The sequence below is a fragment of the Gallus gallus genome, chromosome 24, assembly GCF_016699485.2.
Source record: "Gallus gallus isolate bGalGal1 chromosome 24, bGalGal1.mat.broiler.GRCg7b, whole genome shotgun sequence".
NCBI classification, from domain to species: Eukaryota; Metazoa; Chordata; class Aves; order Galliformes; family Phasianidae; genus Gallus; species Gallus gallus.
In genome coordinates this window covers 543,559-563,066 of record NC_052555.1, presented here as the reverse complement: position 1 = coordinate 563,066, position 19,508 = coordinate 543,559, and the positions used below count along the sequence as shown (strand labels likewise).

The 19,508-nt window shown below is 51.0% G+C and overlaps 1 protein-coding gene across 5 annotated transcripts in view; it reads left to right on the top strand.

Annotated features, from left to right (window-relative positions):
* Positions 1-19,508, top strand: part of KIRREL3 (kin of IRRE like 3 (Drosophila)) — a 237,302-nt gene that overhangs the window by 182,732 nt on the left and 35,062 nt on the right. For all 5 annotated transcript variants that reach the window (XM_040652084.2, XM_004947961.5, XM_004947959.5 and 2 more), the window contains 2 exons: positions 4,867-5,016; positions 6,793-6,942. In XM_040652084.2, coding sequence (XP_040508018.1) covers positions 4,867-5,016; positions 6,793-6,942 — 300 coding nt within the window. The remainder of the gene's footprint in view (positions 1-4,866; positions 5,017-6,792; positions 6,943-19,508) is intronic.

The window sequence follows — 19,508 nt, the reverse complement described above, 5'->3', positions numbered from 1 at the left end:
CTGGCCATCCCCACCACGTGTCCCTTTCTGGGGGCTGCTCCTTGTCCCAGGATGCATCCATAGCTGCACTGGTGGGATGCAGCTCTCCTGCCTGGGGACCCATCTGTCCTTCAGTCCTCCAGAGGCACAAGAAAAGTGTGGCCCTGAGCTGAGGAAATCCTTGCTGTGCCCCAGAGCATCCTTGGGATGCTTGCCCAGGTGGCACCTCTCACTGGGGACAATTGGAGGACAGGCACGTTGGTGACCGGGGACCGCAATGAGGGAACATGGCATGGCCATGTGAGTGACAGCTCCTGAGAGCGCTGTAAATAATGGAACACTTTTGTCTGCCTGCTTTTTCCCAGCCATCGAAAAATCAATGTGGGCACGTGCTGCACAGAGCGATGGCGTCCTGCGGGGAGTGCGGTGGCCTTGGCTCCCAATTAGGACCCATAGGAGGATCCATGGCATGGGCAGACCCAGCGTTTGTCATGGGGGTCAATAGAAGGATGGGAGTACGAAGGGGAGATTATTGGCTGCTGGGAAGTGGGGATGGAGCCCTCCCTTAGGCATGTCCTTCTGCATCCTCCCCTGAGATATGCTGAGACGCATCACTTCATCGTGCCGTGATGTCCCTAGCCCAAAGAGGCAAGAGGAGTTGGACTCGATGACCTTTAGGGGTCCCTTCCAGCTAGGGATATTCAGTGATTCAAAGAGGGACCTCCTAGGATGGTTTCTGGGCTTCAGTTCTCCTGCAGCAGAGGCAGGACAGCCCCTTGCTCACCTTCAGCCACACAGTGCTAGCTCTGCATCAAGGGACGAGGAAGGCATCCCACCACCCCCTGTCCCCAGCCTTTCATTTCCAAACAGTTCCGTTTCTACCAGTCCTCCTTCAGCACTTCTATCCCTTCCTCGACAAAAAGAGCTAATTCTTTTCAAAACACAATGGAAATTCAAAGCTCCACTTACATAAAAGCAGCCGTGGTGTCTCCATTTCTAATGAGTCATTGTTCCCTCTGCAAGTCCCTTGCTTCTTATTACAATACTCACTTCTCTTGGGTAATGAAAATTTAACTATCCGCTGTTCCCGCTTGCCTCTTCTCTTCTTGCAGCACGCCGTCTGCTTTGTGCACAGGGGGCTGCAAGTGGAAATCATTCAGGCAAAGACTCGTGCAAACATTGCAGCCCTCAGAGGGGCTGAGGGAGTAGGGAGCTGCTGCGGGCATTGGGGATGGAGCTGCAGGGCTGTGTGCTGTGTAAGTGCCTCTTCTGGGCTGCCAATGGGTTTGGGTTCTTGGCACTGCATGGGGACGCTGGGGCTCCTCTGGAAGTGCTGCAGCGGTAGCGATGTGATTTCCCTTGGAAGTCCCAAACGTCACGGAGTATCGCTCTTTGTTTGAGAGAACAAGGCAACGTTACAGCGCAGCACTGAAAAACAGGAGCCACAGGTGCAAAATCCATTAAGGAAATATAAAGACTTCTAAAGTGGTTCTCTCTTTTTTTTTTTTTCTTCCCTCTCTCTTTTTTCTTACACTTTTATGACATGCTTGTGACTTCACAAGGCTCCTGCTTGTGATTTTTGAAAGCCGGGTTAGCGCTACTGCCGGCTCGCTGTTCGCAGCAGGTGCTTTATTCTCCTGTTTTGTTCCCAGCATTTAGGATTTCAATAGCTGCAGAAGTGCCCCCCGCTTTTGCCTTCAAGAGATTCCCCTGGGAGGGCAGGAGGCAGCTGGGCCGGCATGGCAGCTCCCGCAGTGTCCTGGGCTGCAGACGGCTCCTCAGGCCATGCAGCAAAGCCAGCAGCCAGCAGAGGATGGGACCTGGGCACAAAGGGTTCCTGGCACCTCTGTTGCCAAAGCCCCCAGACCCAACACTGGGACCAAGGAGGCATGGTTAGCATCTTGTCTGCATACCCCTTGGTGGGGTTTTTTCTCTAGAGGTCGGTTTTAATGCCAGTCTCTACAAGGATTTGGGGTTGGGTTGTATTTAAAACCAGATTCACATGGCTGATGCTCTTCATTGCCAGGTGGGGCATGGGGAGGCTGTGGGAAATAGGACTTCTTATGGACCTGCAGCATTTCACGTGATGGATGAAATCATAGAGCCAGAGGACGGTTTGGGTTGGAAGGGACCTTTGAGGTCATCCAATCCCAACCCCTTACAGTGTCCGTTCTGTTTTGGCTTTGGGATCACAGAGCTCTGTTCTGAAGCCCAACTGCCAGTTTGTAATTGTGCTGTAAAAGTTCACAGGGATGAAAAAGGCAAACTGGAGCGTTACAGCCCATTTCCTTGCAGCTGAAACCACTCACCTTGCGTTTGTAAATCATCCTCTCCCAATTTCCCCATTTCCAGCTATTTTCTGTCAAGTATCTTATCTCCCTTAAAACTTTCTGCAAATTACTTGTTCCTTTGACATTAAGACATAAGACGGCTAAAAGCTGCATCGTGAGCAGCCCTCTGATCTCCCAAACCCAGTTAAACCCAGTAATCACGCGTTAAGCTGATTTGAAAGTGAGTTGAGCTCTGCCTTTGGTACTTCTTTTGCCTTTTTTTGGCTTTCTTATGGAGCAGTGTGGAGCGGGGCTGGGCCGGGTGCTGCTCTCTGTGTCCCTCTCCCTCCTCTGCTGCCACCGTCACTCAGCCCCAAGATGGATCCATGTACTATAAAGTTTCCCACCAACCATTTTTCACACTGAGCAAACAGAGGGAAGGGCAGGACAGCAGACACACGCCGTGTTCTCAATCTAATTTCCCATGGCCGTCAGCTGCTCTCTAAAACAAATCAAGAAAGGGAAAAGGGAAAAAAAAACAAAAGCACAGAAAGGGCTTCATTTCCAACAGCAATTACCAAACGAAGCCTCTGCTTAATGGGCATTTTCGGAGGGCACGGCCACCACTTTGTGCTGCTGCTTTCTCATTACAGCTCTTGCAGCTCCCAGCTGACAAGCTGATAATTCTGGCCTATCAAACGATCTTTGTTTGGTGATTGCTGTGTTGCAGTGCTGTCCCTGCTTGCCCGGCTCACTTTGGGAATGGTTGGGATTACGGAGTGAGCCATGAGACACAGTGAGTGGGTGGAAAATAGTAATACAAAAGGCAGAGTGCTCACTGCATTCTGCCTCCTCTCCTGATCTCCATTCTCCCATCCCTGCTTTTCCCATTATTTCAGTGTTGTGCATCCAAGCTGTAGAGTTGTTAATACTTCCTATGAAATCTCTGCGTACCGGTTCAGCTGAGCACACGTTTCTGGTGGTGCTGGGCTCAGTGTGACTGTAGTGTGTCCCAGTAGGACAGTGACAGGGCAAGAAGGATGGCTTTAAAGTGAGGGAGGGAAGATATAGTGAGATGTGATGCAGAGGGCAGTGGTGCCCCACCCCTGCAGATGCCCTGGGCAGCCTGAGTTGGGGTTAGGGCTGTGAGGAGCCTCCCAACCCAACCATAACTCTGTGATTTGATGACTATGTGAGCCAGCATCTCCCACAGCTGCTGTGGTTGGGTGTGTGTAGCACAGTGTTGTACTGAGGTCCAGCATCGTGACCTCTTGGAGCACCTATGATGAAAACCAGGCTGCCCTGCAAGCGAGGGAGTGGTGGAGCCTTTGAAATACCTGGGAATAAGGTGCTGCAAGTGCATCTGAATTCACAAAAATTTCCACAGAGCTTTTCAATCTGCTGTATAGAACTGGTAGAAATCCCCAAAGGATGGCTCTGCTCCTTCCCACGTATCCTCAGCTGGCTGGGAGCAAGTCAAGCTGCAATAAATTAAGTGAAATATAAGTATTCACATGGGGAGCTTAGGCTGGTTTAGCTGCACGAGCTGGAGAACGACTGAGCTTTGCAGCTTTGCCCTGTAGGCAAGGCCCAGCAACTCATTTGAAAACAAGTTTAGTTGCGAGAACTTGTGTCACACTTAACCTTGGTTTAGGATTAATCATCAGTCAATGATTAAATTGAGTTAATGCAAATTAGGATTGAATTGATCTAGGGTGGTTCGTGTGGAGGCTGTCCTGGTTTTAACACATTGATTTTGAAGCACCTTTTCCTGCAGCCTGGTGTGATGCGGGGTATTGAGCTGTCATTGAGCTCTGGGTGTGAGTTTCTTGTTCTGTGCTTGTTCCAGAGCAATAATTAACACCCAGCAGGACTTCTGAGTGCTGAAGCCCCGAGGTGGCACAGTGAGTGGCAGTCCAATTGCTCTGATCTCTTTTTGGATCTCTCCCTTCCCATGAGTGAGCACAACTCAGATGCTCAGCAAACACAGAGCACCGCCCTCCGAGGTGCCCAAATACCAAAAAATCAGCCTAACATTGGGTAAGAGTGGGGCATTTAAGACTTCAGCATCAGACAGCAGCGCTGCATCCCTGTGCAGCTCTCTGGGATAGCCCAGGTTTGGTTCAGAGATGCTTTGCAGGCATTTCTTCTTGCTTGTGAGCTATTTTCTTCACAGGATGCCAGAGGTGGGCGTCAGCATTCACACCTTGCCCGGCTGCAAAGCAGAACACTCATTCTGGGGGAAAAAAAAGAGAAAAAGATTTAACACCCAGAATGGTTTTCAGTCATGGCAAAGCGAAGGAACGATGATGAATTTCAAGGAGTGAAAATAAAACATAATGCCAGCACTTAGCGCGCCCTGATGGGAAATGGGTTAGAGTGCAGCAGCAAGGTTCCTGTGGAAAATGAGAGTCTCTGCCCCCTCAGGAGGTGTCAGACATCTCCGTGGTGCAGAGGTGTCCCAAAGGCTTGGAGCTGTCACTGCATCCTTAGGGGGTCACAGAACCATAACCACAGAGTGGTTGGGTTGGAGTTCAGCCCCCTGCAGTCTGGGGTTGCTGCACCCCGAGGTGCCACCGGGCTCTGACAGCCTCGTCCTCTCTCGTCCCCTCTCCAGGTCAAGCGTCCTCCTTCACGCAGCAGCCCCAGGACCAGGTGGTGATCGCCGGGCAGCCCGTGACGCTGCTGTGTGCCATCCCTGAGTACAATGGCATTGTGCTGTGGATCAAGGACGGGCTCGCCCTCGGCGTCGGACGGGATCTCTCCAGTAAGTGGTGGCACTGCGGTGCCCAAGCAGGAGACGCTGCCTGAGCGCAGAGCTCGGGCCCTTACGTTGTCATTAATCACAGGTCGGGGTAATAGATGTTAGGGAACACCTCTGGAAAAATAAAAAGGAAATGAGTGCTTGCCGCAGGTGAAAGCCATTTCTCTTTAACAGCCTCAAAACAAATATTTGTTTTGAGAATAATGAGTGTTCTCATTGGAACTGCAGAACCCTCCGGCTGCACCCACATGAGTGTTCAGATGTGGAGTGAGCAAAGCCTTGGCTGCGGCTCGAGGCCGGGCAGTTGGTTTCCCACAGGTGGGGGAAGGAGATGTCCTGATTCCAAAACCAGGCTGAAATGCTTCATAAGCACCAACAGTGCCTGTTCTGGCTTTGTCAAAAAAAAAAAAAAAGAAGGGTTGGGATAAATGTATTTACTGAGATCCAGCAGAGCCCTCAAATCACAGTTTGGTAATAAAACTCCTCAGATTTCTCATTATTTAATCCCACTGTATAGGACTGTGAATGGCTTTCTTGCCACTGGAGAAGACTGGAGCGACTGTGGAGCAGAGATCCAATTTATTCTAACTTATTTTGCTGAAAAATACAATTAGTTTTTAAAATATTTGCCCAAAATGAAGGGGAAGGGCTCATTTAAGAGGCAGCAGCCCGCACCCCAGCGTGCAGAGCCAGCAGCAGCCAGAAACCAAGGGAGACATCATGGTTCCTGGTCTCCAGGAGCCCTGCTCTCCCCTCAGGAGAATGCTGCTTTTCCTTCTCCGTGTTTGTTGTTGTTCCTTTAAAATATGTATAATTATCCATTTGCCTGAGCGAGCAGTCCCTTCTTCAGACATTTTTCAAAGCTCGGTGCCACAGCTCTTACCCACAGCAGAGCTGATCCTTCCCTACAAGACCTTGCAGCACGGATGGGTGACAGCAGCTCCGCTGAAGTACGTGGCTCATGTGAACAACTTCCACAATTAGCAGAGCTGGGGCTGCTTTAGCAAGAGGAACTGCCAGCTCGTGTGCTGCCGGCTCAGCCAGTCATCTAATTAGCTAAATACAAACAAAGCCATCATTTGTATTTCTTGCAGTTCAGGAGAGCAAATCCTGCTGCTGATCGCTTGAGAAACAACAAAAACACAGGAGCGTGCCAGGCTGCCTGCACAGCACAGAGCATCAATCAGCAGGGCGAGGAGGGATGGACTGACGGCCGCTTTGCTTCTGTGGTGCTTTGAGTGTCACACCGAGCTGTGCGGAGGGCAGGCTGCTCCTTGGCTGTGCCCAAGCTTTGCACAGACTGAACTGGGGAATACCATAGAAACACAGTGTTGTTGGGTTGGAAGGGACCTCACAGCCCCCTGGCCCCACTCCTGCCATGGGATGGGTGCCCCTCTTTGGCTCCTCCAGGGATAGGCACCCACTTCTCAAGGCCCTTCTGAATGGTATCCCTTCCTTCTGTAGCGTCAGCTGCACCGCTCGGTTTGGTGTCATATGCAAACTGCTGAGGGCGCACCATCTCATTGTGTAGATCACTAACAGAGATGACGAAGAGCACCATTTTGGGGGTTTTGTGGAAAAATCAGAGGGTTTCAGCCCAAGCACACCCACACAGCATAAGGAATAAGAAATCCCATGGCAGGCCTGAGAGGACAGGGAAGTTGTCCTAAATTGGCTATGCCAATCCCATCCTTTCCCTAGGTATTTCATCTAATTGGGCAAAACCTGGGTTTGGGATGCTGCCAGAAGCTCATCTGTCCCATGCTTTGCATCCTACAGGCTACCCCCGCTACCTGGTCATAGGAGACCATCTGTCTGGAGAACATCACTTGAAAATCCTGAGGGCTGACCTCCAGGATGATGCCGTCTATGAGTGTCAGGCCATCCAAGCGGCCATCCGATCCCGACCGGCCCGGCTGACCGTCCTCGGTAGGTCTGCTGTTCCCATCACTCACAGCTTGTTTGTGGGTTTTCTGTCCTCAGTTGCAAAATGTTTTGCTGCTGAGTCAGGACAACTGGAAAAGAGCCTGTGGTGAGAGCAATATACTGTGATCCTAAAAGTGATAGCGAAGGGAGCAGAGCAGTTGTGGAATGAGTAATGTGGGCTTGGTATTTAGTACTTCAGCTCTACGAATACAGGGGTACTCACACATGTAAGGGTATCAGTGGTGCGGCAGAGATGCTGAATCACAGCCTGAAGCAGTGATGGAACACCTGGGGGGAAGACAGGGCCAGCCCAGGGCAGCTCAGGTGCATGCAATGTGCTGAGTGATGGAAGGGCTGCAGCCAGGATCCACCCCTTCCCAGCCCTCATTTAAGGGTTGGCAGAGGAGGTAAGGGGATCTTGCTGGAGATCCCTGCACACTTGTGGCCTTACAAAGGTAAGTAGCTCTTCTTCTTCTTCATTTGTATGCCTGTGGCTGTTGCCAAGGTACTGGCTCTGGCTGCTGCTGTGTCATCGGTATCTGAGAAAGCAAGGTGTCATTTCTGGTCTGTGATATCCCCTCCACCACTCTGTCCAGTCCCTACCCCCAAACTCCTCCAGATGCATCCTCTCCTCTCCCTGCTAACATTGATGGTTTCCATTTGACCCATCCTTCTGCTCAATGAGACAGCAGCTCTGAGCCCCAGTATGGCCCCGTATGGGAATGAAGCCTCCATCACCCCCTACAAGCTGTGCCTCCTCCTTCTGCTGCAAAGTCAGGAGACGTTGCTGAAGCCAGACAAAAGAAATAATGTTATTTAATTAGAGCTAAAGATTTCAAAACTAATTTAGTCCCAGGGAGTACAGGCGTACGTCAGCGCTCTGAGTGTTGATTGAGCTGAGAGATGCTTTTGTGGATCAAAAGGAAATCGTTATTATCTTTGGGGTTATGGAATGTGTTGAATAGATGGTAGTTAATGTTTATGTGCGTATACATGGTAGCTGCTAATTGGTACGTTTACCTAAGATGTTCAGCAACTTATGTTTGTAGCGTGTTTTCCTTTTAGGAAAATTAAAGTTAGAGCACATTCAGAGTAAACCCAATTGATGAGAGGATGGGGCTCTGAAGCCCGCTGCTTCCATTGCTCCCCCTGGTTCCCATTGCTCCTGCTGGGTGCGTGCTTGCAAATACTCTGGGGAAGGTTAGCACTGGCCAGGGGGATGGGAGGGAGCCCAAAGTGGGAAGATGCTTCCATCCATTGCCTGCTCAGTGGGAGCTGGCACTGTCTCCTGGCACTTGGCTGTGGTAGCCATGGGCAGTGTGTGTGTGGGGGGGGGGGGGAGGGGGGTGGTGTGTATGTGTGCTGCTCTCAGGAGGTAAAGTGTTGGGTTGTACTGCTGGACCGTTTCACCCCATCCTCCTCTGTCACACCTAGACTGTGTCCTCTAGAGCATACTTTGCTCACCTGGTTTTCCGCATGAGTTGATGCTGCTTTGTCCATTCTTGCCAGCTTTTCCACTTCCTTGGTATCAAGAAATCCCCTAATGCCTCGGAATTCAGATTCCAACTGCTGTCATTCATGTCTGACAACAGCTCTATGGGGCTGCTGCCTCCTATTCCCCTGCTCAGATGCAGAGCTACACCATATTTTAATTAAATATTTAAGGTTTTGTCACATTGTTTTCAAGTCTACATGGTTAAATGTAGTGGAACGGATCATTCCATATCCTTGAAAGTCCAAGCACTCAAACAGATGAGCCTATTGGTGTCATCAGCACTGGGAGAAGCCTTGTATTTGTGGGGTTGCAGGGACAGATACTGCTCAGGAACCCAACCAGCCTGTCCTGAAGCTGAAGGAGCCCATTTCTGTGTCTTTACATTGCCCCAGGGTGATTCTGGAGCACTGTCATTCCTAGGGACATCTGTCCTCCAAGGAAGGCAGTGGGGAGGTGGGTGGTAGGATGGGGATTTGGGGGATGCAGAGACATCTGGGAGCTGCAGAGCCGGTCATGTGCCCCCAGAAAGGACAGAGGGACTCTGCCAGGTCACCCAGAGCAGTTTGGAAGATGTGCTGTGAGCTTCTAGGACCACGTGCTGGAAAGGCAGGGGCGGTTGGGTTGATTTCAAAAGCCACAGGAGGTCTATTTGCTACCTGGTACATCTTTAATGGCAGGGTTTCCTAATTTATGATCTATTTAACCAAGCTGGGGGTATTAATTAAATAAAGTAAGAGCCTGATTAGGACTTGGAGAAATTTAAAAATAAAATCAGACAGCAATCGAGCGAAATTGCAAAGCAAACACTTCAGCTGTAACCACCGGAGAGTTCCCTCCGGTCTTCCATCAAAGCTGGGAGCAGGGAGGGCAAATACAAGAGATTATATAGCCAACAGATGTGTGTTGTTAAAATATGCATCTGCCAGCCATGTAGCTGGAGGAGCCGCAGGGATGGCTTGTGGAGCCTTCTGCACCCGGGGGACCGTGAAAGGAATCGGCGGCCCCGCCAGCCGAGCTGGGATTTGCAGGCACGTTAATTAGTGTTGAGTTCCCAGCTCTTGAATGCAACCAAGCGAGGAGAAGCTGGGAGGAGAGGGAGGAAAAGGGGGGCGTGGGGTGAGCCCCAGAAGCCGGAGGGTGAGAAAAGGCTCCAGGAAGCGAAATTTGGGAATGTAAAGGCTGTGTGGCTCTGCATACCGCCGTGGGGAAAGGGTCAGCCCTGGGGAGATGCTGCAGCCTGGTGGCAGCCGGGAGTGGGGGACCACAGGGCTGCGAGGAGGGGTGCAGTGGTCAGCTGATAGCAATTAACTCATACATCACCTTCCACTGTCTCAATTCTCCCCCTCCACGGCTCCTTCCAGCCTTAATTCTGCCTTCGCGTGCATCCCATTAGAAATGAAGCTTTCTTAAATCAACATGAATTATTGAACAGTACAGATTAAGTTAATTTGAAGTGAGAGCTCCTGCCTTAGAAGATGGCACAAGGCAGGGGTGGGAAGAGAGGAAGGTTGCCGTGGTGCCACCCGGTTCCTGTTCAGCCACGACCCTTTTCCTCTCTTTTTTCAGCTTCTTATTTTATTGAAATGTCTCTTTCCATCCCGGTCTCAACAGCCCTCCCCTGCAGAGCAGAGTAAGCTGTTTCTATTACCAGAATGATCACTGGCAGCTCGAGACATCTGCATTTCCCAGCTTTCCTGCTCTTTAGCAGAGTTTGATCAGAAAATGAAGAGGTTATGGCCTGGGAAAGGCCATTTTTCAGCATTGGTTTGTAATGCCGAGCTGCAGTGAGAAACTGGAACGGGGGCTGTTTCAAAGCGTGAACCGGTCCAACCTGGAACTATCTCAACTATTTTCCTGTACTTTTTAACAGAATTAAATTCTTTGAATGCAAAACTCAGCCTGAACCAGCGTGTAGAGTCAGAATGTCAATGTGGAACAAAAAAAAAAAAAAAAGTAGTGATAGAAATGCAATCATTTTCTTCCTGATAGCCTGAAAAGCCTTGAAACAGTTTCTGTCTTCATGAAGCTGCCTTCTCTGCTGGGAATTTTTTTCAGTGGCAAAACAGTAACCGGGTCTGCTGAGAATGAAACAGCAACATCAAACAATCGAGCGCAAATCCCAAATAACTTAAATGTTTGATGCCGTGTCTGAGCAGCTTAAGTTTACAGCACTCAGAGCCGGCTCAGAGCCTGCAGTGGGGGAGGAGGGATGTCCTGGGGGTGGGGTGGGTGCTGAGCATCCTGGTGGAGGAGGATGGGGGGCAGCCCCACGAGCTCTGCTTTCTTGCCTTGGAAGGAGATGGGCAAGACGAGCTGATGTTATCCCTATGATGCCCATCTGACAGCATCGTGGTGTTGGGTTCATGCTATGTGGGCATGCCTCCTTTGTTACCATGGATTAATGCCTTATTGATCACGCTCTTGGCACATACAGGGAGTGCAAACAGGGCTTGGTTTCCTAGTAAAGCTGTACCCACCTTTCTGCTGCCTTCACTGCACTGATGCAAAGATGGAGTAGCTCAGGGCTTTTGTAAGCCCAAGCCTGAAGTGATTATCTCATGCTATTTTATGGACAGGACTGCAAAATGCAGGCTTCTTCCAAGCCCTGTGCCCTGGGGTTAGGTGAGGCTGTCTTGTGCTGTAGGTAAATTAATGGATAGTGCTGGGGGGACAGAGCCAGGTTGGATGGTGAAAGGAGACTTGGGTGCCTGGCAGCTCATCTCTTCTCTCTGGACTCCATCCCTTGGTCTTTCAGCAATGCCACCTCCCATCAAACTTCACCTTGCCTCTGTCCTCAGCACTCCTACCTGCATGCTGAAGAGTGAGCAGCCAGTAAATGGGAGGTGACGCATTTAGGAATGATTAATGTCAGGATTCTTGCACTGAGCTGTGATTTCTTGTCTCGATGCAGGGAGGGCCTGACCTGTGCATTTAGCAAGTGCGGAACATTCAGCTCTGCCATGGACAGTCTTGTGCTCTGTACTGAGCTGATGGATGCCGCGCTCGTAGAGCTTGTGGAAACCAAAACACGTGCCTGTGCAAAGCCTTCTTTGCTTTGCACACCCTCACATCCCTCCCCTTATTCCCAATCACAAAATCCCCCCATCTGTACCCTGCACACACTTCCCTGCATCTGTATTCACACTCATCTCCTGCATCCCTCCCCACACGGCACAGACTGCAGTGCTGTGGGGTTGGGCATCGTGTGCGGGTTGTTAGCAACCTGACACCGGCACTGCTGCTGTCCCCTTGGCAGCTGGCAGAGAGCAATGAGGCCCTCAGAGCGTGACATCCCTGCAGCAACAGCCCCCGCTTTCCCATTGATCCCCCAGATGAAAAATGAGCCTGAAGCTCTGCAAGGGCTGGGATGGCTGGGAAGCAGGAAAGGCTGTGGGAGAGGCTGCAGGAAAGCATCAGGTGCTCCTGCTGCCTGCCAGCCCTGGGACTGAGCATCAGTTTCTGCCCCCCCAAGGCCAGGACAGGGATTGCCTGGAGCAGAACTTCACATCTAGGTAACCATCTTGTGATTCGCCCATGGGTGTCCTTTGTGATTGATGGAAAATAGCCTCACCCCAGGGATATCCATCTCATGCTATGGCAGATGTTGGACAAATGGTCTTCTGGCATTTGACATTAAGGATGCTCAGGTTAGCGCAGCTGACATCTCACATCCTCTGGGATAAGTGAAAGCACCCCAAGACCCAGCCTTTGCCCCATGCTCCCCCACCATGATGTCCAGACGCAGCTGGCTCTCCATAGCCATAGCTGCCATGAGATGAGGACTGTGCTCATTGCCCAGGCTGGGGTTCGCAATGTGGGACAAGGACAGGGTGCAGAGCTTCACACAGTTGCTGCTTTCAACCCTGAGCTCAGCGGGTGAGGTGGGGGAGTTGTGACAAATCATGGATTTAACACCTCTGATGAATCTCCATTGCAGCATGAAATGAGAAAGGAAAAGGTAGCTAAATGGAAGATCTCCCCTGGGCAGCGGGAGGCTGCAGCTCTGGAGTGCTGGGAAAAATAAAGAAATACACAAGGAAAAGAAAAAAAGCAGCAAGGGAAACCTTGTTTGATTTAACTAAATATCGCAGAACCTTTGCAGGTTGGGAGGGACCTGGGCTCAGACCCATGGATATCAATCAGAGCTTTCCAGCTCCATCTCTTCTGCTTATCATGACCAGGGGAGATGAAATCCCATGAGTCCCTCTGAACTTTGGTGCTCTGTTGTTGTACCATGGAGGCTGATATCAGCCATCTCCTTTTGGGAAGTATCAATAATGCTGATGCTGGGCAGTGCTGTGGGTGCCAACCCCACTCCTATGCAATACATCCCCTGCTGCTGCTTCCTTAGGGTCACCTCCTTCCTGGGCATTGGTGCAGGGAGGGCAATGACTTAAGAAACGATGGAGAATTCCCAGGAAGTATAGAAAACAGGAGATGAAATGGAAGCAAGGGGTGAGGTGGATTCCCATGAGGTGCAAGAGCAACGCTCAGGCTTCTGGATGGAGATGCAGGACGGAAAAAGGGTTCAGTGGCATGATATGGCTGGGCAAGGGTAGAAGAATGCTGTGTGCTGCCTTCTTGGGGGTATGGTTGAAGGGAACTCAGTGTTGTATGGCCCAGCAGGTAGACCTGCCTTAGTTTCTGTGCTGCCAGAGTTTCCATGCATGACCTTGAGTGAATCCTTCAGGCTCAGATCCTGTAGAAAGGAAGAAAGTAGAAGCAGCAGGCAGCCTGGGGCTGTAAGCACAGCGCTGGTTGCAGTATGGCCAACATCCAAAAGAAGGCAGTTCCATGCACTCGGTTATTTGGGGCTGGGCAGAAATGCTGCTGAGTTGTGATTTTGGCCGCAGGTATCTGTATTCTTTTGGTCATAAATCATGCTGCCCCGCTGCATAGGGATGCTTTCAGGTGCTCTCTCCCTGTGGTGCTGCAGGACACTGCTCACAGAGGGTTCCAATAGCACAGGAGCGTCCACACAGCCCTGGCAGCTGCTTCATATTCAGGTTGTTGCTAGGGGAGCCTGCACTGCTTCCTCGTGGTGGGCGAGAAGTGACTTTCAAATCAAGAGGCAGCATGCAAAATTGCAGAGGGAAAATAAAGTCTTTTATGACAGCACGTTTAATTGCTAACAAAGGCAAAAAATCGCCCCTCTCGCTTTCGGTTCAGCGGCTCCAGCCCAGACAGCAGCTGCCCCACGCGCCTCCAATTCCAACTGGTGGGCTGAAAAGATGCAGAAGGTATTTAATGATAATGATAATGATTTACATTTATATAGTGCCTTGCATCCATTGGGATCGCAAAGTGCTTTATGTATCTATGGATAAAAATATACCGGATAAGAAGCGCCGCATCCATCACCAAATCACAGCCGCTTCCAATGCTCCGGGGCGGGCTGCGCTCTCCTCCCCACTGCTGTGGCACTTGGGGTGCCACACGGTAATTCTGCAATAAAACCAGGTGATAAAACCACTTTAAGAACAACAATGTCATAAAAAGGAGAACCCTGGCTGTCATAAAGCTGCACGCAGCAGAACAGGAGGGGAGAAGGTTATAAATAGGGATCGTCGTTGGCATGAAAGCAGCTTGGGAGGAGGGAAGTCTGAGAGCTGTGCGGGTCCGGGGGCTCCTCCAGCAGAGCAGACACCTCCTGGGGCTGTGGTGGTTGGACCCGATGACTTAAGAGATGACTTTCCAACCTGCTCCCAGCAGCCTGCCCCTCTCAGTGCTGTTTTGGGCTGACTCTGAGAACTTTCAGTGCATTCTTCACCACTGTGTTCCTTTCCAAGCCAGCAGCACTGCACGGCTTCCCAAGTGCTCAGTTCCAGGTTGGCTGCTGGTGAAGGCAGAGCCAGGCGGTGTTATCAGCCCGGGAGGGCACAGCTCCTCCTCCTTATCCGTGCTCCCATCTTATCTAAACTGGTTCAGGTGGCAGAGCTGAGAGAGGGAAACAATTAAGCAAAAGACAGCTGAAACGCTGACATTATTTCTTAAACGGCCCAAACCTTTTTACCTCAAGTGTTTTTTTGTTTTGTTTTTGTAACAGTGACACATAACAAGGGAGAAATGGGCTTCTCCAGATTATCTCACCCATCCACACACACAGCCCCCCCCTCTCCTCTCCCCACCAAAATATAAATCTGTTTTAACTGGTCCTGTTGGCAAGATGGAGAAATAATTAAGGCGAAGGTGGCTGAAATGTTGATGTTATTACTGTAATGCAGCCGCCTGTTTAGTTTCTGTGCCGATGAAATGCAACCAGGGGAAAATCAGTTTTAAAGATTGCCTCCCCGAGATGCAAATTGCGGAGCGGAAACCATGTAGTCAGGAAGAAATGGTCTCAAACCAGGAAACATTTCAAAGTCGGTGACAGTCTCTTAGGGGCTTTTAAGACCACAATTTACCTTTTGACTGCATTCTATTTTCTCTGAAATCCTTTATTTCCCTCTTATTTATTGACTGGAGAGACAGCACAAAAACGAGAAAGTGATTCTCCAGCCGCTGGTCTTAAAAATCCATAGAAGAAAATTATTCTCCAGGGGGCATTTGTTCGTTGTTGTTGGGCGCTCGCTCGCTTGCTTGATTTTCTTTTAGCACTCTCTGTGAACCGGGGCTTAATTGAATCACTTTGCACAGAGCTGGGAAGTAGTCTGGGTTGGTGCTGTGGGCAACGAGGGGTCGTGGTGGGAGGAGTGGGAGCCCAGCAGCACCCAGCCATGGTGCCATGGGATCTCATCCCCCCACGTGTCAGGAGCCTGCAGCTGGGAGCAGCTCTGCTGCAGGGGGAGCAGCTCCTGGCCGGCATCCCTGCACCCAACTCTTGGATTAGAATCCCTCTCCTGGATGAGTATCTCTCAGAGATTCACATCCCTCCTGGATTAGCATCCTTCACCTTGATGAGAGTCTCTTTGGGATTAGCATCCCCCCACGCCCACCCCTCTGTTTTAGCATCCTCCTCCTGGATGAGCACCCCACTCTTAGATCAGCATCCCCCTCTTCAATCCACATCCCTTCCAGGCCATTAATACCCTTCTCCTGGATGACCTTCCCTCTCTTGTTTTTGCACCCCCCGGATTGTCACCCCTCTCTGTGCAGCAGCACTAAGGGATGGATGAACCTCCCCACCATTTGTTTGCACTTCACACCATGCAGAGCAGTCCCAGTGCATTCCCAGGTGCTCCTCTTCAACCCTTCCCATTCTGCTCCTCTTCCCCACTTCCCACAGCATCTCCAACTCCAGCACAGTGCCCCCAAGGATGCACCCACAGCACCTCCGTTGCTGTGCTCACAGCACCCTCTCCTGTCTCAGCTGCCTGCATTGCATTTCCAGCTTTCTGCGTTGCACGTTGGGATCCTGTGCATGCACGGGGTGAGGCTGTGGGTCCAGAACCCAGCGCTGCTCCACGAGCTCTGCAGCACTGCTGGGAGAACTGGGGCATATTTAACTAAAAGCCATTTCTAGCAGAGGTTTGTTATAATTACTAATTAGATCTGGTTATAATTATCTCTCTCTGCAATCCCATACCTGCCACAGAACAGCTCTGCTTCCTCCTAACAATTAGCAGTGAAACTCTTTTATGATGCGCTGGGTGATTACATTGCAATCGCCGCGCTGACTTATTAAAGAAGGGCTGATATTTACAGAAGAACAAATTAGGCTAAAATTAACTAGAGTAAATGAAGAATACCGGGTTTCTCATCTGCTTCCCTTTCTTTCCTGTCTCTGGGCTCCTTTCTAATGCTCTCAGTACAGAATTGAAGCCTGGTGCAGCACAGATCCCCTCCTTGGCTCTCCCTCTGCCTACCTGTGCATTCATTCAGTGTAACAAAGAGTTAAATACAACACTAGAAATGAGCCCAGGGCAGAGGCAGCAACATCCCCTTCTCCATTACGAGTCCTACATGTCCAAGTCTCACCCCTCTGCCTGTCCCAACCCCCAGCATGTTCCTGGTGGGATCTGCAGGCAGCTCTGCAGCAGGGCTCAGCCCTGACTGCTCTGTGCATGGCCCATGGCATGGCCTTTTTGCAATCTCAGATAGATTCACGGAGAGCATTTGCTCTGAGAGCCCACAGCATCAGTTGGAAGAGGAGAGCAGAGGGATTTGCGTTTCATACATTTCATGTGAGCTTTCCTGCAATGAAAGGTCGGGCATAGGAAAACTCAAAATTCCTGTTTTGATGTGTGCCCTCCCCTTTTGCTCTAAATCAGCACTTCTTGTTTAGCAAAACAGACCTGAGTTTCTAAGCTCAGAAATAACCAGAATGGGAAGCACATCTCAGTGCAATGAAAGCTCTCCAACCCACCCAGAGCTCATCTTCCCCTTTCTGCTCGCAACAAAATGCTGCTTCCCCATTTTGGTAGTGCTGAGAACGTTCTGTCCATGTGCCGTACCATGGAAATCCATCTTTGGGCACACAGAGCTGTAAGAAGGGCTCCTGCAGCCCTTCAGATGGGATGCACTGAGCATCTCATGCAGCATTCCCATGGCCACATGCATGGCTGCGTTGTCTTCGGCCGTATCCAAGGGACAGCCAGACCAGTGTGTATGCTGCAGCATCCTGAAAGGGCTGAGCTCAATGGGAGCTCTGTTTAAGAGTGGGAATGATGGGAAAAGGCTGATGGAGCCCCTCAAGTGAGGGTCACCCCAGGGATGGAGGACTGGATCAGCATCAGCAGAAATAGCATTGCATCTTCTGAGACTGCTTTGCTGTGGCTGATGGGGCCACTTCTGCCCAGACCATTGGGGTCTGAAGGGTAACATAGGCTTAAGGGGAAGTGCTGCCTTCTAACCCATGGCATTTCAGGGATCTTAGAGAGAGGAAGAATATCTCAAAGCAAATGAATGGGTTTGGTGCAGTGGGGATGTGCAGCCAGGGGGGAGTCCCCTCCCAACAGAGCTTTGAAAACTTGGGTGACTGGTCTTAAAGAGGGGTTCGTTCAGGGCTGAATGGCCTTGGGACAGGTTGCATGGGGGAGGGCAGACAAGGGCATCCCAGGGCTGTGCCTGTGGGACCAAATCTCTCCGTACTGCATACACAGAGCTGTGCGGCCGCTGATAACCAGCTTCAGAGGGCCGAGATGTGTCAGCACTGGAACACTGTGATTGATCGTGAGAGGGCTGTGCTGGCTTCCTTCAGAACATCTGGCCCTGGCCAGTGTCAGAGATAAGGCAGTGCTGTGCATTGATCAACCCCATCCGATGCGTCCCGGCTTCATCCGTAACGATTTGCTGTGCCCTTTATTGCTTTGCGTGGCTGAAGGACAGAGCGCTGCGCCGAGGTGCAGCCTTGGCTTTGTGGCTGATTCATGGCAAAGCTGAAGTTGGTTCCTGATGGGAGATTTTGGGGTACGGGGCTGGGAGACTCCACCACCCCGTGGGACATCCTACAGCCCTACATGCCACCCTAAAGCCGTGCACCCCAAAGTGCACATCCCTCCTCCTCCCCAGCCCCTGTGATGGCTGGCTGCCATGGCCTCCAGGAAAGCAAGGAGAAAGCGGTGGGGGCAGAGGGCCGTGCTCTGGATGTGTCCCATTATTGGTGTCCTTCCAGCTGGGGACATCCAGGTCCCATCTCAGCACAGCAGTGGAGATGCAGGGCAATGTGCAGAGTGGCTGTGCGTCCCCGTGGCTGTGCGTCCCCGTGGCTGTGCCTCAGTTTCCCCTCACTGTGCACCCACGTTGCACCATGCTCAATGGGAACTGCTCCATCAGCTCTGATGGATTTGCTGGGTTGGTGTTTTCTTTTCAGCTGGAAGAGGAAATGTGGAGTTTGTTGCTCTTTGTGCTGAGAATCTTTCAAGCAGGCGATCAATACCCAGGCAGCCACCTGTGCGCTTTGTCAGAGCTTGGAGGGGCTGCGAAAACTTCTGCTTTTTCCTTATAGAAAAGGTTTTTTCAATAGAATACAAATGCTCACTTATCCCATGTCAGATCCGCTTGTGTTTCCTCTGACAGCCCTTGCAGCCAGAAATTGGGTTTAATCCCAGTGGGGATGGAAAAGCCCAATATTTAAAAATTGCTCATTTGCTGGATGGGAACTGAGATCATTAATGAGATGGGGGGGGGAATGTTGGGGGAATGTTGTAGGAAATCTTAGCACGGAGGTTTGCAATGCGAGAAGGGTCTGTGCATTGCAGACAGATGGAGCCAGCAGGAGGGCTGTGGGGTGTGGGAGGCAGAGAGCTGTCCCCCTACTGTGTCTCTGTCCCCTGTGTGGGATGGAGGGGCCACATCACTGCTGAGCCCACCCACACTCTCGCTGCCTCCAACACTCACCAGGCAAATAGGGCTGAGGAAGAGATGCACTATTTAAACTTTCATCACTCTTTTTCTCCCTTGCTCCCTTGTTTCTTTTGATTTATTTTTCAGCGTGTTTTCCCCAGGCTGCACTGCCTGCATCTTTTTCCTCTCCTCCTTCCCTCTGCCAGGCAGCTTCCAGAGAGCTCTCTGCATTCTGCAGGCTGCCCACAGCCCCATCCCATTGCCACCCTTCCCAGAGCACGGCAGGGACTGGGAAAGCTGCGGACCGTGTGGCACTCAGATACTGAGCAGCTCACAGGTGGGAACGCTCCACAGATGTAGGATGCAAAGGGAAATCTGACTGACCCCATCTGCAGACTCAGTGCTGTTCCCCTGCTGTCAAGTCCCCCTTTTCCTTACCTGCCAGGCTCCTCTGCAAAGGATTTGAAATGCTAGGTCCATCTTTCTCCCCCATGTCCAAGTATTCCTTCTTATTCCCTTCTCCCAGCCTTCCCCAGCCCGTTTACCACAACCAGATGGACTCTCCCATGCTCATTTTATTTGGTAGAATGAAGGCAACCTCATTTGCTCCCACTCAGCAGATCATCCTTTGCTCCATCCCTGTTTTGGTGAGGGATGCAGCTTCCCAGGAGACTTCAGATCACATCCTGCTCTTTGCAGGCTGCAAGCCTGGTCCTGGAGCATGAGGTTGGATCTGCAAGGGTTTGCTTTGCAGAATGCTCCAGCCAGCAAGCAGCTGCATGCAGATCAGGACAGTGCCTGCGTACGCTCACTCTGAGCAAGTGTAGCATGATGCCCTCATAAGCTTGAC